The sequence below is a fragment of the Trichomycterus rosablanca genome, chromosome 1 (assembly GCF_030014385.1).
Source record: "Trichomycterus rosablanca isolate fTriRos1 chromosome 1, fTriRos1.hap1, whole genome shotgun sequence".
Lineage (NCBI taxonomy): Eukaryota > Metazoa > Chordata > Actinopteri > Siluriformes > Trichomycteridae > Trichomycterus > Trichomycterus rosablanca.
Window position 1 is genome coordinate 68,060,571 of NC_085988.1, and position 23,272 is coordinate 68,083,842.

At 38.6% G+C, this 23,272-nt stretch overlaps 1 protein-coding gene across 2 annotated transcripts in view; it reads left to right on the forward strand.

Moving 5' to 3' along the window:
* Positions 1 to 23,272, forward strand: part of bcat1 (branched chain amino-acid transaminase 1, cytosolic) — a 28,183-nt gene continuing 4,911 nt past the window's right edge. The window contains exons 1-11 of one of the 2 annotated variants that reach the window (XM_062995599.1): positions 1 to 221; positions 1,929 to 1,985; positions 4,834 to 5,034; positions 6,996 to 7,106; positions 8,425 to 8,544; positions 10,265 to 10,425; positions 14,350 to 14,492; positions 16,732 to 16,817; positions 17,109 to 17,249; positions 17,336 to 17,410; positions 19,477 to 19,672. In XM_062995599.1, coding sequence (XP_062851669.1) covers positions 183 to 221; positions 1,929 to 1,985; positions 4,834 to 5,034; positions 6,996 to 7,106; positions 8,425 to 8,544; positions 10,265 to 10,425; positions 14,350 to 14,492; positions 16,732 to 16,817; positions 17,109 to 17,249; positions 17,336 to 17,410; positions 19,477 to 19,485 — 1,143 coding nt within the window. In that variant the 5' untranslated portion in view covers positions 1 to 182 and the 3' untranslated portion in view covers positions 19,486 to 19,672. Of the gene's footprint in view, positions 222 to 1,928; positions 1,986 to 4,833; positions 5,035 to 6,995; positions 7,107 to 8,424; positions 8,545 to 10,264; positions 10,426 to 14,349; positions 14,493 to 16,731; positions 16,818 to 17,108; positions 17,250 to 17,335; positions 17,411 to 19,476; positions 19,673 to 23,272 lie in introns of those variants that run through there. The other variant, XM_062995591.1, reaches the window with a different exon arrangement.

Below are 23,272 nucleotides of genomic sequence, written 5' to 3' on the forward strand. Positions count from 1 at the left end.
TTTAAATGTGTCCGTTGTGCCTCTGAGTTTTAATGTTTGTTTTTCGGAGGCGGGTAACGTTAATTATTGCTTAGGGTTTGGTGTAGTATTGTGTGAAGGACGGGATATAAAATTGCTGAGGGTGAGAGCAGAACGTTTAATCGGCTTCAGCTCCTCCATTGCGCTGAGCTGCTTTTCCCATCATGGCGAGTCTTTCAGCACCGAGAACGGCGTTTATCCAGGTAAAAAACAACTCTTCTTTTTATTGTCTTTATTAAACCATTTCCTAACGAAGTAAATATGTTCTACATTTAACACACATACATGTATGGCCATATGTTTATCCAGAATAGTGGATTATACTACTAATACCTTATCCAGCATCACATGCGAGTTTACCATCTGTCTTTGGGTAATATGTTTAACAAAATAATTTGGTGTTTCTTTAAACGATGTTTTTGATTGAATTTAACAGCTATTTCAGACAGATATGCTTTTTCCGTATATGTATTTAAGTTTTGAGCGAGGCAGCCCGTTAATCTGAACGTCACCCATGGAAAATGGTTACGTCCATCCATACTAACATACTAAACAGTCTGTAAAAAAGTAGGTCAACTCTGGTGCCGAGCTATTTTTAGAATACTATTTAGTAGGGTAGTATGCAGTTTCAAAACGGAGCCACGTTGTGAGAACAACTCCGCTTACACGCACTATAAAAGACGGACACGATATTTAACACATGGAGATAAATACATATTTTAATTTACATCTATTTTAATATATTTCAGAAAATAAACTAGGCTCTGGTTTTCTCCGACAAGTCCAAAGACATGCAGTCAGGCCAGTTGGAGCTACCAAAATTGCCCTAGTTGTCTGCTCTGTGATGGGCTGGCAGTAACCTTATCTAAACCTTGCAGTAAAAATTAAGGTTTAGTAGACCAGGCGACAATTTGTTTTCTAGCTCTCCAGCATTGGTACACCTGTACCCATTGTAAATCCAGACTTATGTTCTAGGCTGACGAGGTTGTAACCTGATGTCTTCTGAAATTGTTTCTGTAATACTAGCCTGTCTAGCACCAACAACCGTGCCAAGGTCAAAGCCACTCAGATCATGTTTTTTTCCCCCTTTTGATGTTAACTAAGGTTTTGAACAGTGTGTATGATTTCATGCTGCTTCCACATGACTGACTGATTGGATACAATGTCCAATATAGAATGGCTGGCACAGTGGTGCATTACACTGTGGGTTCTGTGTATGGGGGTGTGTGGTCACTGGCCAATCAAGGAACCCATGCTAATTTGCCCACCATTGAAAACGCCTACATGCAGACATTGCAACTGGACATCAGAGGAATAGAAGAAGATTGACTGGTCCAACAAATCCTGTTTCCTTCAAGATCACATGGACGGACCTGCTGTTAATGTCCTGGTATTAGATGCAAAAGTGTCCTTGTATTAGATGCTCAGGTTTTGGCTCATCAGTGTTTATAAAACTTTTCAGTGTTTTATAGGAGTAGATCTAGTGCTAATAAATAAGCAAGTGGTTATATAGAATAAATTTACTTTAGTTAAAGGATTTAACATATTTCCCAATAATCCAATGCATATCCCAATAATTCTGGATAATGCTGACTGTAAATGACTGTTATTTATATATTAAACATATGCAAGTTTATATGTTCTATATTTATGTGCATTAATTGCTAACCCTTACACACGTTTACATTATTTACTGCATGTTCATTATGTGCATAATTCATGTGCATTAATTCTACATATGTTTTTTTTAAAATATATATTTACAGTCAATGTGGGTTTAATGAAATAAATGTTTAAAGCAAAAATATAACCAAACTTTTACTGCTTAGAGTGTTATCTGTACTAGTTCAACTAATGTGCATAATAAATTATTTAATGTTGACGTTGTGTTTTCTTTTCTCTATTTTCAGGGCCAAGGAGACGATACAACTTCTAATGATGTGGCTTACAGTGTTTGTAGTTTCAAGGTAATGCTTACATTTATCCGTAAGTTTAAAAGACAATAAATTGGGATGATTGTACATACAAAAATGAGGAGTAAAATTGGGAATAATTTTGTGAACATTACTAGGTAGGATTCTGCACTTGCCTTCAGGGAGATGTCCAGTTGCCGCATTTTGTTGTTTTGTTGGTAAACCAAAATAAGTTAAACGTTCCTTGAGTGAAAACACAAAAGCTTTTTTTTTACAGTCAGGTTTTGTTGTCCTCGTATAAGCTCTTCAAAGCATTTGTATCACATCCATATTGTTAAAGAGGCCACTCTGAGTTCCTCCAAGTGGTTGGGATTTAATAGCTGGAATGTATGCATGCATGCTGACCCCCTTTAGGTTAAGATTATAATGACACTGGCTCTTGCTGGATAAAGGTCCTGTGCTGACTGAATCCACTTTCTCAAGACCCGTCAATCCAGCTTTCTCTAGTCCTCCCCCCTCTGACTCAGAGAGGTGATTATGAGGCAGGAAGTTTAAATCACCAAAGTCAGAAGATCACATTTACCCCTTTTCTGCTTTTCTGCTCTTGGTACTCTGGTGTAGCTAGTAATTTATGGGCCCCTTAAAATATTTTAAAACAAGTTTTTTCACTGTTGCAGGCATTTTTTGTACTTTTGTCAGGTAAATAAATATTCAAGAGAATCAACATTGCATTTTTCTATTGCATTTTACAAAATGTCCCAACTTCTCTTGAAAAGTTATGTAATTGATTTTATACACCTGATAGCAACAGATGTGAGAGAACCACCTGCATTCAGTAATTAGAAATGATGTCCACAAAAGGGATGTCTGAAACCTTCAAAAGTCTTTTTGGAAAATGTCCAGTGCTGATAAGCCCTTTAACAAGTGGGATTAAAGGGCACTAGGTCAAAGAGCTGGAGGGATGTTCTTTTCCACTAATAGTATAGTGTGGTGAAACATAACCAGGAGCTTAAATGACATTGGGATCAGGGGTCTTTCAGGAAAATGCTAGCTGTTAGAATTATGAGCTTTCTCTGGTAATAATATAAAATAGGATTGATTGCATTGAGATTTACTCTCTGACTCACTGTAATCAAATCTTCCAGACCTTTACCAAAAACAACAAAAAACACATACATGTCATAGAATTACACACTAGCAGTGAGCATACACCCATGACTGTTTAGCCCAGTTGGCTCTGGCTCTTTGCTTTTCTTTATGGTGCAGAGAAGATTATAAGTTGTTCCAGGCTAATTTAGTATACAGTTTAAAGCTTTAGAGTAGCTACAGGGTGGAACTTTTTCATGCCTACAACGCCTTAAAACAAATGTTTATTAGCTGACTAAGTTTGTCAGTATTTAGTATCAAGTGTGGAAACTTGTTTCAGATACTTTTTTTGTAACAGAGGTAAACAAACTTTTTTTAGTTTAATTGTGATAGTAATGTCATTGTACTGATGTATTAATTAAGGTAATTGAGCCTGCAGTTTAATATAAAAAAATCATAATTGCAATGTCAGACATGGACATCAGTGTGAATTTCTTCAGTGCACTAAACAAAAGAGTGGTCTCTATTTGTAAATATTAAGTCACCCAAAATGCTTTCATCTTCAAATTGTTAACCAATGTAAAATTATCATATTGTTTCCTGACATCATTTGGTGTAGTTATTATAAGATGATAAGCAGACTAGATGCATGGGTGGCTCAGTGGTCTAATTACACTAGTTGTGCTATTCAATCCTCGATTTCAGCTGTGCCATCAGCTGGCTGGGCTACACCGACATGAGTAGCTATGTCTGGGGTGAGGAGGGGAATGGCCAAAGCCCTGTAATGGATTGGCACCCTTTCCTGGTCCTTTCATTTCTCTGTTATTGGCTTTAGATGTTTTGAGTCCTTCTGTTACTTTGTTTCCATTATTTTGGCCACCTTATTTATTTGTGATTGTCCCTTCTTAGTGGCTTTTAGCCACACTATTGTTCTACCTTGGTTAAAACATCCTGCACCTGAGTTCTGTTCCATTCTTGCAGGTGTGGGGTTTCGACTTGCAATTCATTAGCAAGTCGCAACCCACCAGGTTACAGTGTTGGTAATGAATTTAAATGGCCTTTTACACTGACAGACAACACTTGCTGGTCTTATTACAGTTGTGTATTCTCTGATCTGCCTCTGTTGATTACTGATTAATGACTGGCTTCTGTGTCGCAGCAAATTTGCACTGTGGAGAAAGTGGAAATGATGGATGATCATTTAAGAATTTGTGTAAAAAAGTAAAATATAAAGAGGAACAAGCTCAAGTGACAGGGTGCTAATAACTTTTGACAACATGTCTGAATATAATTTATAAAAGCACCTTTGGAAAGTATGATTGCTTTAAAGTGTATAATTGGGATTTTTATAGAATTGCATTTAGATTTTGTATTTGTGTCTGATTAGAAACCCTTTTATTTTGCTTTTTTGGCAATGTAAACCAAACGTGAAAATGTAAAAGCATGTAAATTATATAACAAGAGAGTATGAGAGTAAATCTGGGTTTAAATATCTACCAGTAAGTGTAAACAGCTAGCTTTGTTATTGTTTTTATGAGAAATCATTTATATTTTATGGATGGTTACCTTTATTACAGTGGAGTTAAATAGTTAACTGTGATCAGGGCACTATAAAAAAGGTATTTTGAGATTACTGAGTATCTGCAGGAGGATCTGCTGTAGGTTGTGTACTCCAGTAGTGCTATAAATCTCAGTGAGATATTTTTACATATAGCTTACAGAAATGATAATAGTTCACTGATCTTCTAAATTATCAGCATTTTAACACTCTGTTTTAGTCAAGTATGGTTGAAATGTCTTTATTTTTCAATTTCAGGCTGCAGACACAATGATTCAGCTGTGTGAAAGTCCCAAACCCAAACCTGATCCGAAAAGGTTGTCATTTGGATCTGAATTCACAGATCACATGTTGCTCATTGAGTGGAGCAGTGAGGGAGGCTGGGAAAAGCCTCGCATTCAGCCATTTGGTAACCTGAGCCTCCACCCTGCCTGCTCTGCTTTGCACTATGCTGTGCAGGTCTGTACTTCAGCAATATTCAGTCACATGTTTCACTTTAGTTTCACACATTACAAGATTTACTTTGCTTATATTTTTAAAATTGTATCGTCCAGTAATTATTGATCCAATATTGCATTTAAAACATACATTTTAATATAATGTGCTATCCACTCGTAAAGAGACTATAAAAAATTATAATAATAATAATATGCTGAATGCAGAATAACTATCTACACATAGTAAGATCTTTGTGGGGACCAGCTACAGGTCATCACAAATAATAATGATATTAATATTAATAATAATAATAATAATAATAATATTATTGGTAGCTCGTTGGGTAGCACCGTCTTCTCACAGCAATAAGGTCCTGGGTTTGATTCCCAGATGAAGCGGTCTGGGTCCTTTCTGTGTGGAGTTTTCATGTTCTCCTCGTGTCTGTGTGGGTTTCTTCTGTGTGCTCCAGTTTTCATCCCACAATCCAAAGACAAGCAGTCAGGTTAATTGGAGATACTAAAGTCCCCCTAGGTATGACTGTGTATGTGAATGTGTGTATGTGTGTTTGCCTTGTGATGACGTGGCAACCTGTTTAGGGTGTTTCCTGCCTTTTGCCCAGTAAATCAGATCCAGTGCAACCCTTAATAGGATAAAACGTGGTACAACAAACAATGAATGAATGAATAATAATATATTTGTCACATTTGAGCCCCTGTGCTCTGAGGAACTGTGTGTGCCACACCCACCTCCACAAGAGCATGCTCAGTCCTGGGCCAACACCCCTTTTGTCATTGGTCCTCTGCCACTAATTAGCTCCAGCTGCCCCTATTCATGAGGGAAGCTGGAGGACTGGGGTGGAGATTTTTTTCATGTCTGTATTTGCTTGCATTTTGCCTGACCCCTGTCGGTTTACTGGATCTCTGTCTGTCTGCCTCCCTTCGCTTGGTTTTGGTTTGTTTGTTTTATCCTGTTAGCTCTGTTTTGTATGTTTAGTTCTGTTTGGTCTGTTTACCTTACTTAGCCTGTAGTCCTGTTTTTATCTGTTTAATCCTGTTTCGTCCATTAGCCTGTTTAGCATGTTAGCTTGTTTAGTATGTTTTGTCCTGTTTAGTTTGTTTAGTTCTAGTATCCTGTTTGTTTAACCTTTTTTCTGTTTGTTAGCATTAGCCTTTTGTTTGTTTAACCTCCATGTGTTAGCTCTGTTTGTTAGCTCTGTGTGTTCGCTTGTCTTGTTGTACCTGTCTTTTGTTTATTAATAAATATACTTTAGTTATTCGCAGCTCTGTGTGTGTGTGTGTGTGTGTGTGTGTGTGTGTGTGTGTGTGTGTGTGTGTGTGTGTGTGTGTGTGTGTGTGTGTGTGTGTGTGTGTGTGTGTGTCCGCCCCTCCTGTCCGTCTTAGCCCTAAAGCGTTACATAATAATCTCCCCCTCAGTCCTCCAGCTTCCCTCATAAATAGGGGCAGCTGGAGCTAATTAGTGGCAGAGGACCAATGACAAAAGGGGCATTGACCCAGGACTGAGCGTGCTCTTGTGGAGGTGGGCGTGGCACACAAAGTTCCTCAGAGCACAGGGGCTCATGTGACAAATATATAAAATATATGTATTAAATATAAGGGTGTGAGAGCTTACTAGGATAGGGATCTAAAATAGGCATAGCAGTGTCTATATAATAAAACATAACCTTGAGAATTTAAAACCATGATAATTTGCTGTAAATTCTTTAAATGACTAAAAATTGAAATTAACAATTAATAGGACAACATTTCAAATATTCTCAAAACTAAAACAAATAAACTATTTTTAATATCTGTGGTTGTAGTTGTTATCATTATGCACTGAGAACTGTGATCTTTGGCTATAAGACCATATCATGACATTTTCATACAGTTATTATAATCACAATTATTTGCAACATACATAATCTAAAAGGCATATTTGCAAATATAACTTTATTGCTTTTATTTGACTTATCTGACTTTTAGCTGTTTGAAGGCATGAAGGCATACAGGGGGAAGGATAACAAAGTGCGTCTTTTCAGGCCTTTGCTGAACATGAAGCGCATGTTGAAGTCCGCTCATAGAGCCTGTCTACCAGTAAGTGGGTCCATTTTTTTCAGTTTCACATTAAAAATGCCTTGTATTTCCCCCACACTTTATAGTGTTATGAATTTGATTTTGAAATGATGTAATTGCCATTTTATGTACAAATATGCAATTAATCACCCATAATGCAAAGTGAACTCCATTCACAATGGCCCATCCATTAGGGCCCACAATTTACACTGTATTGTCAGGACAAAAACTAAGCCATGAAGTCAAAGGAACTGGCTGTTGATCTGATTATGGCAAGGCAAAATCAGAGCAAGGATATAAAATATCTAAACCTGTAAGAGCTCTGAGTGTTGGTACAATTAGGCATTTGGGCAAGAAAGGCTTTTGTCAGGAAGGTAAAAATTAACTGAACATTTTTCTAAAAGAGCTCCAAATGTCCTGTGCAGAGAGGAGAATACCTGTTGTGCAGAAAATCATCTCTGCAGCACTACATAAATCAGACCTTTATGGTCGGTCGAGTGGCAAAACAGAAGCCACTGTTAAGTAAAAAGCCCATAACAGTATATGACTTATGGAGTTTGCAAAACAGCTTGTAAAGTATTCTGACAACACAAGGAAACAGACTTAGTCTTGTGTCTAATTAGATGAAAATATACTATACTCTATACTAAAACAAGGTGGTAACAGCATCTTGGTAAGGGCGACTGGTAAGAAATGAGGGACCGATAAATGCAGCCAATTGCAAGAACATCTTTGTAGAAACCCTCCTCCAGAGCACACACAAACTCAGACCCAAAACATACAGTCAAAGCAAATGTCCTTGATTGGCTCTGCCAAAACCTAGACTTAAACACCATTGAACATCTGTGAGACTTGAAGAGGGCAGAGCTTGATAGGTTCTGTCATGAAGAATGGTATAAGCTGCCCAAATTCAGCCCAAAATTTGAAACATACTATTTGTAACCACACATATCTAGATGCTGTAATTGCTAACACCAGTAAGTACCAGAAGTATTATATTTAAATATTGTTTTCCGAGACTTTTTTCAGTTTCCTTACAGAACTGTGGTCTGTAGTAAGTTGTTATAGAAAAATATTTTGGCATGGCCCACATCTTTCCATATGATTTTCTCATTTAACACATGTGTCAGTAGAATTTAATAGCCCTGATACTGTCGACACTGCTGGACTGTGTATTTAAGGACCAATGTCATCACACTGACCCAATATTTACCAACACAAACTAAACACCAACTGAAACGCCAACTAAAACTACATTTTAATTGTGTAAAGTGTAAAGATTATAAATACAAGTAGTCTGTAACAAGTGTTTGATCTGTTTTGCTTGTCTGTTTTGCAGCTTTTTGATGGTGCTGAGTTCTTGGAGTGCATCAGGAAACTGGTTGAAGTGGATCAGGACTGGGTCCCTCAGTCAGACTCTGCTAGCCTGTATATCCGGCCCACATTCATCGGGACTGAGGTGTGTATGGTTGTTTTTACCAGAGTCTGCTGGAAGCCCAGCTGTCTTTGTGTTTTGCCTCAAACATTTAAAAATCTTATTGCATATGATTTGTAACAAACTAAAAATGCATCTTAACTATTTGCCAGTGGTTAGATGATAAACATAGAAGCAGGTCTCCTATCTCAACGATGTTTGAAATGGATTAGGTGGCACAGTGGTGCAGTGGGTAGCACTGTTGCCTTACAGCTCAAATAACCTGGGTTTGATTCCCTGGAAAGTTTTTTTTTATGATTTTTTCAGTGAAGACAAAAATAAACCTCATTTTCTCATGTTCAGGTACAGCTACTGACTGACTACCATCTTTACCGTACCTACATAACTCACATAATGTCCTATCTGTCATTGCAAATGAGTTGCACAGCTTAACCAAAATGTCTGTTTTTAGGTTCTATAGTTATTAGATTTTTTTGTCCAAGTAATCTGCAACAAACATCAGTCAAGCTCTAATGTGCCAGTTTTAAAAAAGGAGCTGTTTTTGCATGGCACCCTTGAAGCCAATGGCAGTATGAAGCCAGGCTACAATGTCAACTGTGTTCCAGCAGCTTCTGATTGATTACACTTCTGTTTAAGTGATTGTTGTATTGACATCTGACCATCAGAACATGTTTTTTTTTTTTTGTATAAAATAACAGTTTGAGTTTTTCCAATATTGGCAAACATTTTAATGACTATTTCATGTGCTTTGTAGTTATAGACAGTTGTGTGACCCTCTAAGATCTGTACACAGCTTTCTAGACTTTCCCATTGCACTGCTTTTGGCTTATATGTACAAGTTTATCTTATAACCTAATTTACTGTATGTAAATCCCAACTCTGCAGAACTATTTTTAATAAATCAGATTTGCAAAAAATATATAAATGCCATTAAATACATCTCATCTACAAATGTATGTAAACTTCTGACTTCAATAACATGATTAACACTACTCTCCAAAAAAACAAACATTGTTTCTGATCTGAAGTTTGCCAGGATCACCTGTGTGTTTCACCACATAGTTTGGGATTAAAGTTAACCATTTTGAAAAGTACAGCAGTGGTGCATTTGGCAACCAAACCAACTGTGTCTCAGGCTCTGAGAGATCAAAAGGTTCTATGTGGTTTGAAAAAAAATTCCAACAGCCTTGTGATTAAACCATGAAATGAAGGCCATGTATGGTAAGCTGCTGCTGAGTCAAAACCAAAATAAAAAAGTAAATTATTAACGTAGTTGCTTGGGAAAAAAATCCAGTCAAGTTTTGATCACAGCTCTACAAGTTGTGTACATGTGATGGACAATAAAATATTGCATTTAAACAAGACGGTCTTAAACTTTGCCCAAACTGAACCAGTTCTACATAAAGAAGTCAGAGACTAATCAGCCACAACTAAATGCCTGTGCATAATTATAATGATCCTTAATAATATATCTTTCTACACAAGGGCTCAGGGTTTAATTCCTAAAGCCTAAAAGCCTATATTTTAAATACACTTTTTTACATTTAAATTAATTAATGTATTAATATTAAAAACTATGAAACTTTTATTTTTGTTTTAAAAACGATGATAACATGCATTAAGTCTACTGCATTAAGAAATGCAACCTGGAAGTCCATTAAAAAGCCAATGCATCAATTTAATGCAGAAATCCAACCAAATTCATCTCAGATGGACCAAAAAATTAAAATGTATGTGTGTGTAGCCCTCACTAGGTGTGAAGAAGTCTTCCCGTGCCTTGCTGTTTGCGATTCTCAGTCCGGTTGGCTCCTATTTCAGCACAGGAGGCAAATCTGTGTCTCTGTGGGCTGACTGCAAATACATCAGGGCCTGGAAGGGCGGAACGGGAGACTGCAAAATGGGAGGGTAAGATAAAAAGACAGACTACTTTTATCCCTTCTGTGCACAAAACTCCAATACTTTGTAAAACATCCAGATGTTCTTTTTTTAAACTTATAGACATGCAGCAATGTTTTTGGGAGCAGTGGTTTTGTCTGTTGTGTTCTTCCAGGACTACAATTTGTGTATTTTTTTTTATAGTAAGTGAACACATTGGGTCTTTGACAAGTTTGACATCTTACTGCAGGGGTTTCTGACTGTTGTGACTGAATTTTCCCAATTTCCCTCCAATCTAGTCGTATTTAATTACCCAATTGCATTTCGCTTGCTCTACTGCTGCTGACCTCCACTTCTGACCGAGGAGGGCTGTGACTAACACACGCCCCCTCCAACACGTGAACAGTAGCTGACTGCTTTTCACCTGCATGAGGCAAGTTTGTGTGGTGCTAATTATCACGTACAGAAATCTCAGTTTTCCCTCTCTCTGTGCTCAGTTAACAGAAGTTGTAAATGCATCAGCTATAAAGAATACCCTCAGACAATCCAACCCAACGGATGAGCCAATCATTGTCTGTGTAGGTGCCCAGCTTGCCGGTAGCAGAGCTGAAATTCAAACATACAAGTTGGAGATGCTCTGGTGTGCTAGTGTGTTTTAGCGCTGCATCACCTGAGTGCCCTCATTCTAACATTTTAACTGTATTTATTGCACATTGAGTTTATCTATTGTGTAAAACTGAAAATAAGAAAAATAAGCTTAATTTGTAATAAAATTTGTTGTTTTAGTACTAATAATTTGATCAAAATAACATCAATTAATGATCAATAATAAATAAGTTATTTAGTTGTAATCAAAAGGATTTAATGTAAATATAAATTTGAGTTTCACTATACATATACACAATATTGATTTATTTATCTTTCATTTTATTGAGGTGGGGCAGATGAAGCCAACTTAACTATAAGGGGGACTTTCCCCTGTCTGTTTGATTTTTTTTTGTTTTGTAGCTCTTCAGGCTTTAGCATTTAATCTTAGCTTTACCTTACAGTTTTTAGCCTACATGCTAGCTGCTAGTTGTTGCTATGACTTATGTTGCAAATGTTTTGGACAAAACATTATGCAAGACAAAGAAATATGCACATTATTTAATACTTCTTTACTGTTTTAGTTAACCCAAGTAGGTTTAGGCACGCTGTTTACATTTGTTAAATACACAGATTAGGCATAACATTATGACCACCTTCCTAATATTGTGTTGGTCCCCCTTTTGTTGCCAAAACAGCCCTGACCAGTCAAAGCATGGACTCCACTAGACCCCTAAAGGTGTGCTGTGATATTTGGCACCAAGATGTTAGCAGCAGATCCTTTAACTTCTGTAAGTTGTGAGGTGGGGCCTCCATGGATCAGACTTGTTTGTCCAGCACATCCCACAGATGCTCAATTGGATTGAGATCTGGGGAATTTGGAGGCCAAGTCAACACCTCAAACTGGTTGTTGTGCTCCTCAAACCATTCCTGAACCATTTTTGCTTTGTGGCAGGGCGCATTATCCTGCTGAAAGAGCCCACAGCCATCAGGGTATACCGTTTCCATGAAAGGGTGTACATGGTCTGCAACAATGCTTAGGTACTAGTTCACTTGCTGCCTGATATATCCCACCCACTAACAGGTGCCACGATAAAGAGATAATCAGTGTTATACTGTCAGTGGTCATAATGTTATGCCTTGTCGGTGTATAATAGCAAGAAATTAACAATGTTTTCATTAAATGGACACTAACAAGACAAAGTTCTAAACTCCTAACATTGACCAGGAAGCATGTTTAGGGTTTAACTAAATACAATAAACGTTTCAAAACTGTCTGGTAGGTTTCCACAGAAACATGATGCAAGGTAATGGATTTCCAGGTACTAAAGCAGTGGACATTTCTTCATATTATCAGCTGCTGGTCAAAAGCCTTCAGTAATACATTAACATAATTACTCAGGCCATCAAACTTGCACTTACGCAAATATCTTCAATGTCACAAGTAGGGCTGTCAAACGATAAAAAAATTTAATCACGATTAATCTCAGAATTTCATATAGTTAATCGCGATTAATCGCATTTTTAAAAAATCTGTGTAAATGTTATAGAAAACAAGGATTTTTAAGTGAAATGTTACAATTAAAATGGTGAACACATTTTATGCTAAATGTACTGATGTTAAAAACTGCTGGGACAAGAGAAAACTGTAAGGGAGTTTTATTCACTCACATACTAGGCAGTAATACTATCCAGCAGAGACCCTTGACTTCGTATAAATGTCAGATTGTAGGTTAAAATTTCTCCATCAGCAAACATTGTAGATCAGCGGTGCTTTAGGTGGGATAAGGCGTAGTTATTGTAACAGACTTTTCTGTGGTTGTATCGTGACAATGGTTTGATGGACGTTTCTACACGAAGTGAGTGTGTTTTGACCCTTTGGGGCTTCCATAGTTCATGGAATAGCATGCTTGGCTAACGACTCTAGCTGTCCACTATTCGGTACCGTAACAGAAAAAGTAATAAAAGTGTTCTGCTCGCGACAACTTGTGTATATACCGTGTATTTATTTCTTTATTAAGAAAGTGCATCACTACGACGCTCGGTTACATTTGAGAAACGCTGTCTTAATGAGAGATGCCGTGCACGGTCAAGTCTCAACATGAACTACGGATGACTCGCAGAGCCAAATAGAATTTGCGTTAACGGCACTATTTTTTTTAATCGTGTTAAATTGAGATCGCGTTAATGCGTTATTATCGCGTTAACTTCGACAGCCCTAGTCTCAAGCCTTTAATAGGTAAGTGTACTTTCGAAACTTACAACACTGACATCCAATCCAATCCAATTTTCCAATCTACCAAGCGCTCATTAATGGTGAATAGGGTCAAATTTAGCTCTAGTGGTGAAAAGGTGAACTACAGCAAGAGATTAGCTTTTCCCTGCAACCAGTCTCATAATCAATAGGGTGTCTGTTATGTATAATATTCACTTGTGAGCCATGATTGTTGTGGTATTGTTGTTCTGATTCTGCTTTCCTGGTATAATATTCAACAGTGGCTTCCATCTCGCCACTTTGCCATAAAAGCCTGATTTATGAAGTTCTGCAGGGATAAGTGTCAAACAGGTTTTTCCATCTGCACAGGACTTTTAGTGACCATTGGGTTCTTTCTTATCTCCCTGACCAAATCAGGCATTGCCTGAATGCCTAATTTGGCCAGATGGCTAACTTTGTGAGGCTTCAGGTTTGTGCCTTATTCTTATTCAAGTTTAAAATGATTGTTTGATTGTGGTCCTGGTACCACTCAGTCTTAAATATTGTTTTATATTCTCGCCCTGATCTTTGCCTTGCCACAAATGCCATACAATCCTGAAGATCCACAGACAGTTCACGGGATTTTGTGGCTTGTTTTTTCTCCTGACGCCACAGTTTAAATTTCGGGTCCTTACAGACTCGGGTGTGTATTTTTCCAAACTAGATCTAATTCAAATTACAACTGGTGGTTAAGTTCTAGAAACATACAGGATGCACCTGGCCACAATTCGAATTGCCACAGTAAAAAATCCAAATACTTTTGTATATAAGAGATTAAAGTTTTTTGTAAAAAAAAAACTAAAACTCTGAAACCTTTTTTCCTGTCATCACAATGAGTGAATTAGTGTAAATATATGGGTAAAAAGGTCTGCAAAAGTCAAATGGTCTGAATAATGATTCCACTGTATTACTTTAGCTTTGTGTTGTCATTTTTAGTGAATATTTCCAAATTATTTGCAATATTATTTATTTTATTCACACAGAATGGGTGTGCAAAGATGTTAATGTATTGGTATTTACGAAGTGATAGAATGGCTGTGTTAGTGTTGATAACAATAGATCCAGAACACCCTGTTCAGGACGATGCTGTACCATGAAAGCTTCTTTATTCACAGGAACTATGGAGCTTCTATCTGTGCTCAGTATGAGGCGATGGACTACGGCTGTCAGCAAGTGCTCTGGCTGTATGGGGATGATCATCAGATCACGGAAGTTGGAACAATGAATGTTTTTCTCTACTGGATGAATGAAAATGGAGGTAATGAAACCTTCTTTAAATGGCATCAAATATTCTGTAGAACAAGACTTTTCCAATAAAACATTTCCATCTAGGGTCACCACAGTGGGTCATTAGTCTCCATCTTGTTCTGTCCTGAGCAAGCTCCTCTGTCACCCCATCTACCTGCATGCCCTCCCTTTCCACATCCATAAACCTCCTTTTTGGCCTTCATCTCCTCTTCTTGCCTGGCAGCTCTATCCTCAGCACCCTTATCCTGATACAAATCCCATCCCTCTTCTGTACATGCCCAAACCATCTCAATCTCTCCTCACTAAAATTTCCCTTTCACTCTGGCAGAAACCCTTTTATCACAAATCACGCCACTCTACGCCATATACTGTACGCTGCCTGCACCCTCATCACCTCTCTACCACGCTCTCTATTACTCTGTTGGCCCCATGTATTTCAATTTGCCCCCTTTCATCACCTCAACTCCTTGCAACCTAATCTTCAACTTTTGCCCCCCCACTTTCATTCACACACGTTTTACTCCTGCTTACTTTCATCCCCCTTCTCTCCAATACATACCTTCATCTCTCCAGGCTCAGCCTGCTTTGTACTCTCACTAAAAATTACAGTGATATCCAAAAACTTCATATTCCATGGAGACTCCTGCCTAATGTCTTCTGTCAGCCTGTCCATGACCACTGCAAACAGAGGCTCAGAGCTGAACCTTAATGCAAATCTGTCCATCATTACCACTGCACATCTCACCACTGTTACACTGTCCTCATACATATCTTGGACCACCCTCACATACTTCTCCACCACTCCGGATTTCCTAATACAATACCACACGTCCTCTCCTCTATTTCCTTTACCAACATGCCTATTGAAGTCCGCTCCAATCAAAGCTCTCTTTTCTTTAGGTACCATCCCACTGCTTCATCTAACTCACTTTAGAAATCTTTCTTCTCCATCTTACAACCCATGTGTGGAGCATATGCACTGATGACATTTATCACTCCCTTAATTTACAGCTTCAGACTCATCACTCTATCACAGGGGTTTTCAACCTTTTTGGACATGCGCCCCCTTTCGTGTGCCGACCTTCGCTTCATACGAATCGACTCCTGACTCACTTATAGTGATACTGTGAACAGAGCATCTCCCACTATACACCGCGCTTAAAGTCACACACACCCATGTCCTATAACAGCAGTCATTGTTTTTTAGACTGAACTGGATAACATTAAACGTGCATGTATGCGTAGTTAGGGAGACTAATCATGTGTCTCATGTGGGTGAAAAATGAATTGCTTTAGTTTTAGAAGTAAAAAATATCCCAAAATGTTACCCCCCCCCCCCCCCCCCCCCCTTCTCCAATGCTCCTAGCCTTACTCCCCCTCCACTTGGTCTCTTGTACACATAATGTGTCAACCCTTCTCATGACAAAATAATAGATAGGTGGAATAGCTACTCTGAATTACTCCTCTGTGTCATGAGTAAATAATGTGATGCCCTACAATGTACTGGTGCCCTGTCCAGAATCTGTTCCTATCCAGACTATTCCCGTCTATGGTAGACTTTGGACCACCATTATTTTAATTAGGATAAAATTTTAAATACAAAATAATTAAATGTATCCACCTACTTATTGCCTGTACTTACACATACGAGAAAACTCACATGTACATAGGAAATAGAGTTAATACTTAACAGAAGCAGGAATCAAGCTCAGGTCCCTATAAAACCTACACTGAATAGCACTAACTTTATCAAGAACACACCAGCCTGCTCATGATGGTGCCCGTTTGCAGAACAAAATACAGTGTTTAATAAGTATTAATGGATAAATTACATTTTATTATTTAACATTTAAATGAGATTTTCTTTTGAAGTTATTCCATGGTAAAATGTCTTAGTTCTAAACAGTTGTTTTATTGGTGTACCGATGACCTCTAGTGGACAACCGATAGAACCACCACTGCCTAGTACAATGTGTTTTACTGAGTGAGCTAATTACTTCTTACAACATTATAGCAGTAAATCTTTCAGGAAAGATTTTTGAAAGAATTTCATTTCTCAAAAATACTAGAATTTTAATATTTAAAACGGAATTCAAACACAGGGGATATATAGGGGCATAAATTAGCACCAAAGGTGTGCCTACTCACTAATTAGCACTTTTACTGCCCCCTAACCTTCCTAATTTTTAGGTTATTTCTTAAAAATATTTTAGATCAACCAACCCCCCCTTTTATGTTGTTGTTTTCAGAGGAAGAACTTGCTACACCTCCTCTTGATGGGATTATATTACCAGGCATTACAAGGCAGAGCATTTTGGAACTTACACGCAAATGGGTAGGACTTGAAGCACATTTTAACTTTAATATTTTAAAGTGTGTTTGTGCACATTCAGTCAAAAATATTAGATTTTGTAAACTCTCTAAGACTGATGTGGTTGAAAATCATAGTAGATTAGCAGATGATTAGATGACATGCTCACCACCAACAACCATGCTGTGTTGAATAATAAGGTGTAAACAAAATCTGGAACTGCATTAGAGCGAAGGCCACCCACCAATCCAAAACCAGTTCCAATTCCAACCGAATCAAACCAACTGTAAGAGTTTCGTATGTTGCTCTGCACAGGGGGAGTTTAAAGTCTCAGAGCGGTACCTGACCATGGCTGATCTGCGTCTGGCTCTGGAGGAGAACCGCGTGAAGGAGATGTTTGGCTCTGGTACAGCATGTGTGGTCAGTCCAGTCGGGAGAATTCTGTACCAGGATGAGGTGAGCTGAGTCTGAGCTATTAGCATTTACACACTCAGAATGTAATCAGTGGCATTTATGTTTTATCTCTACATGGTTTGCATTAGAATCTTCAAATTCCCTGTGAAGGTAACTGCTCTTCACTCGTCTCAAGACTGCAAAAGGAACTCACAGACATTCAGGTCAGTACACACACACACACACACACACATACACATGTACACACTCTTTCTTGATGCCTTGTACACCTTAAATGTATTCACCCTCATCATTTTTTTTTACAAAAATGTTCAGCTCATTTTCATCAACCGCTTTGCCTGGTCAACAATTTTTTTGCATTTTCCCCCTAATTTTCCTCCCAATATTGTCATATCCAATTACCCAATCACATCACGCTTTTTCTCTACTGATGTTGATCTCCACTCTGACTAAGGAGAGCCGTGACTAACACACACCCCCTCCGACACGTGTGCAGTATCGACCACATCTTTTCACCTGCATAAGGCAAGTTCATATGCGGATCAGCTTTGTGTATGGAGAGAAACCCCTCAACTCTGTGCAGGCATCATAGACCACTGAAGTCGTTTCGTCATTTTGTAGGCCACGCCATGTTGTTATGCCCATATTTGGTAACCCGGGTCTAAGAGAAATTTTGAATGGGAAATATGAATGGAGATTTCGCAAATTTCCTCTCTCGCATCCTGTAGTCATAAAAATTTTTTCCAAAGCTGTTACGTTTTGTTTTATGGAGATTCTTCTGTCTATTATCACTGGATCCTCTGAATTATGAAGTCGTTAAAGAGTCAAAATATGAATATTGCTACATGTAAGCTAATGCTACTGCGCACTGAATTGACGTCACTAAACTGGAAGCTTCTTAATGTTTTCTTTTTTTTTTCTTTTATAAGCCTCTTAAATAACCGCACGAAGCAGCGCGATTCACCAGTGTAAAAGTGCAGTGATATTCACAAGTTTTGGTTGATATTTTTAGTAGGTACAGTGGGGTCAAAAAGTATTTAGTCAGCCACTGATTGTGCAGGTTCTCCTACTTAGAAAGATGAGAGAGGTCTGTAATTTTCATCATAGGTACACTTCAACTATGAGAGACAAAATGAGAAAAAAAAATCCAGGAAATCACATTGTAGGATTTTTAAAGAATTTATTTGTAAATTACGGTGGAAAATAAGTATTTGGTCAATAACAAAAGTTCAACTCAATACTTTGTAACATAACTTTTGTTGGCAATGACAGAGGTCAAACGTTTCCTGTAAGTCTTCACCAGGTTTGCACACACTGTAGCTGGTATTTTGGCCCATTCCTCCATGCAGATCTCCTCTAGAGCAGTGATGTTTTGGGGCTGTCGCTGGGCAACACGGACTCCACAAATTTTCTATGGGGTTGAGGTCTGGAGACTGGCTAGGTCACTCCCTTTTCCATTTTCTTACAATTGCTCCCACAGTTGATTTATTCACACCAACCTGCTTGCCTATTTTAGATTCACTCTTCCCAGCCTGGTGCAGGTCTACAATTTTCTTCCTGGTGTCCTTCGACAGCTCTTTGGTCTTGGCCATGGTTGAGTTTGGAGTCTGACTGTTTGAGGCTGTGGACAGGTGTCTTTTATACAGATAACGAGGTCAAACAGGTGCCATTAATACAGGTAACGAGTGGAGGACAGAAGAGCTTCTTAAAGAAGAAGTTACAGGTCTGTGAGAGCCAGAAATCTTGCTTGTTTGTTATTGACCAAATACTTATTTTCCACCATAATTTACGAATAAATTCTTTAAAAATCCTACAATGTGATTTCCTGGATTTTTTTTTCTCATTTTGTCTCTCATAGTTGAAGTGTACCTATGATGAAAATTACAGACCTCTCTCATCTTTCTAAGTAGGAGAACCTGCACAATCAGTGGCTGACTAAATACTTTTTGACCCCACTGTAGCTACATTAAAGTAGAAAGCGAGGATGGTCGGGTGTTACGCTTTTGGTTGTACTCACCAAAAGCGAGCCGCTCATTCCATTGATTTGATTGGTGTAGTTCAGTGACGTCTAATTAATGTGCAGTAGCATTAGCTTTCGTGTAGCATTATTAGTATTACAACCCTTTAACAACCTCGTAATTCAGAGGATCCAGTGATGTACAGGAGAAAAATGTACACAGGACAAAACGTACAGGGTTCTGAAAATGTTTATTTAGCACAGGATGCGTTAGAGTCGATTTTTTGAAAACCCCGTTTATTTTTCCCATAGGAAATCTGAGTTAGACCCGGGTCTCCAAATATGGGCATAACGAGGACTACAGAATGACGCACGACTTCAGTGGTCTATTAATCAGCCAGCAGAGGTCGTAATTACATCAGTTATGAGGAATCCCCTCCAGCACACCCCCCCCCCCCCCATCCCCCCCTAGAACAAGGCCCAGGCGCCCTGCCTGGCAGATGGCAGAGCTGTGTTTCGAACCGACGGGTGCAAAATGTCAGCTCTGGTATGCTAGCGTGTTTCACCACTGTGCCATAAATACAATTTATTTGTGCATATATCTGAAACATGTTTATTTAATTAAATATTATTTGTAGTATCACAAAAAGCATTAAATAATGAGAAACTGCTGAAAAAACTTTTCCTGCACAACTAAAACTAATCCTGTTAAAACTAAGCTTAAAACTAAAGTGTTTAGTTTTGTATATGAAGATAGTCCGGAAAAATGACATATAAAATGTACACCATGCTTTTAAGGTTTATACTCTAAATAGAAAAATTGGAATAATTTCAAGAACAAAATAGCAGCCTGTTTTTTGTAGGAATAGGTTTGATAACTGTGCATTTAAGGCACCTGTTTCCAAAGAAACATGCTGTCAAAAACATATCGTGCTGTCAAAAGCATATTTGAAAAAAGCTGTTGGGACTGATTCCAAGGAACAGGTGGAGGGTTTAAGGCCATTTTCTCACAGCTCGCTTTCATTAATTTGACAAAATTCAAAGCTGTGGTAATTGGTCCAATTCCCACAGAATAAGCTTTGCCAAGGAAGTTTTTCAGGGATTTTCTTTTTGACTGTGCCCTGTAGCTGAGGCTCATATTGGAGTCCCAGTTGTGTGTGTGCCACTCATGAAAATGTTCTTGTTGGTGGGAGGGAACTTAAGAGATTTTCTTCCTTTTATTGCAAAACCTAAAAGTGAGATGTTTGCATAATTACACAGTCAAGCACCTTTTTATGAATTGCTCTTACTCCACTCCACTCAACCACAGGTCCAAAATGTTTTTATTTTCTTTATAAATATGTATTCTGTGGGGGAACCAAGTATTCAAGTGCTTTTGTTTTTGTTACGTAATATACTTATATCCACATGTGCGTACACATCAGGCATAACATTATGACCACCTCCTTATTTCTAACCTCACTGTCCATTTTATCAGCTCCACTTACCATATAGAAGCACTTTGTAGTTCTACAATTACTGACTGTAGTCCATCTGTTTCTCTGCATGCTTTTTTAGCCCCCTTTTATGCTGTTCTTCAATCTTCAGGACCCCCACAGGACCACTACAGAGCAGGTATTATATGAGTGCTGGATCATTCTCAGCACTGCAGTGACACTGACATGGTGGTGGTGTGTTAGTGTGTGTTGTGCTGGTATGAGTGGATAAGACACAGCAATACTGATGGAGTTTTTAAACACCTCACTGTCACTGCTGGACTGAGAATAGTCCACCAACCAAAAATATCCATCCAACAGCGCCCTGTGGGCAGCATCCTAATGAAGGTCTAGAAGATGACCAACTCAAACAGCAGCAATAGATGAGTGATCGTCTCTGACTTTACATCTACAAGGTGGGCCAACTAGGTAGGAGTGTCTAATAGAGTGGACAGTGAGTGGACACAGTATTTTAAAACTCCAGCAGCGCTGCTGTGTCTGATCCACTCATACCAGCACAACACACACTAACACACCACCACCATGTCAGTGTCACTGCAGTGCTGAGAATAATCCACCACCTAAATAATACCTGCTCTGTGGTGGTCCTGTGGAGGTCCCGACCAATGAAGAACAGGGTGAAAGCAGGCTAAAAAGGTATGTAGAAAAACAGATGGACTACAGTCAGTAATTGTAGAACTACAAAGTGCTCCTATATGGTAAGTGGAGCTGATAAAATGGACAGTGAGTGTAGAAACCAGGAGGTGGTTTTAATGTTATGGCTGATCAGTGTGTATTCACAGAAACATAATGGAGAACCATATCTTTTGTTGATCTTGTTGAACTATTCAGACACTATATTAAAAGGCAACAAAAATAAAGTTGTAGATGTTGATGCTGTGAATAGAAACATGAAAATGTTCTTGTGCATGTTTCAGTGGGGTTAGTGTCAGGCCTTTAAATTACATTCACGTCAAACTCATCAAAATATGTTTTATAGACTTTGCTGTGCAGAGGGACACAGCCATCCTGAAACATGAAAAAGTTCTTTCTAAACGTTTGCAACAAAGTTGGAAGCATACAATTTAATATCACTGATTTTATACACTGATATACACTGATTTTATATCAAATGGTGTGACTGAAACACATAAAGGAGTGGTGCACATGTTTAAGGCTACAGTGGACACAGATCAATAAAACTGGATCGTTAAATATTGGGAAAGCATGGGCTGATTTGATATGTCTTGCTTATGCTTATTTCTGAATTCTTGAATGAAATTTCAGTGGACTCAGAATGTGACGTAAAATCATGAATCAATTGACCAGCCAGCCTTGTGTCAACAGATCAGGCTAGTAGTGATGTAATGGTGTGAGGGATTTCTTAGCACATATTGGCCCCAATACCAATTGAGCAATATTTAAATGACATTGAACTTAACCGTGATTTACTTGTAAATACTGCTTTTTAGAAAGCACCCAATACAATAATCAGCCATAACATTAAAACCACCTCCTTGTTTCTACACTCACTGTCCATTTTATCAACTTCGCTTGCGATATAGAAGGATTTTGTAGTTCTACAATTACTGACTGTAGTCCATCTGTTTCTCTGCATGCTTTGTTACCCTGTTCTTCATTGGTCGGGACCCCCACAGGACCACCACAGAGCAGGTATTATTTAGGTGGTGGATCATTCTCACCACTGCAGTGACTATGACATGGTGGTGGTGTGTTAGTGTGTGTTGTGCTGGTATGAGTGGATCAGACACAGCAGCACTGCTGGAGATTTAAATACCATGTCCACTCACTGTCCACTCTATTACACACTCCTACCTAGTTGGTCCATCTTGTAGATGTAAAGTCAGAGACGATCGCTCATTGAACGATTGCTGCTGTTTGAGTGATCACAGGACGCTGCCCATGGGGCGCTGTTGGCTGGATATATTTTTGGTTGGTGGACTAATCTCAGTCCAGCAGTGACAGTGCTGTGTCTTATCCACTCATACCAGCACAACACACACTAACACACCACCACCATGTCAGTGTCACTGCAGTGCTGAGAATCATCCACCACCTAAATAATAACTGATCTGTGGGGATCCTGACCATTGAAGAACAGGGTGAAAGCAGGCTAAAAAGGTATGTAGAGAAACAGATAAACTACAGTCAGTAATTGTTCACAACTACAAAGTGAAGAAGAACTTAATTTTATGACAGTGTGTGTGTATGTGTGTGTGTGTGGGGGGGGGAATCATAAACATGACTAAATTAGTATAATGAAATCCACAATGTGACAAAGTACCTGTTGGCATGTATTTGGAATTTAAAAACCAAAACCACAACAAAGACATGCAGTCAAAGCAGGTGTGTGTGTGTGTGTGTGTGTGTGTGTGTGTGTGTGTGTGTTTGTCCTGTGATGGACTAGTGACCTGTCCAGGGTGTTTCCTGCCTTTCGACCCAGTGAATCGGACCTACCACGACCCTTAATAGGATACAGCAGTGGTAAAACAGACAATGAATAAATGAATGAATGATTGACTGTATAGTACTCTCAAAATAGTTAGAAATCACCTGCGTGGCTGGCCAGGTGGTACAGAGGGATAATCCGCTAAAACTTAAGTTCGAACATC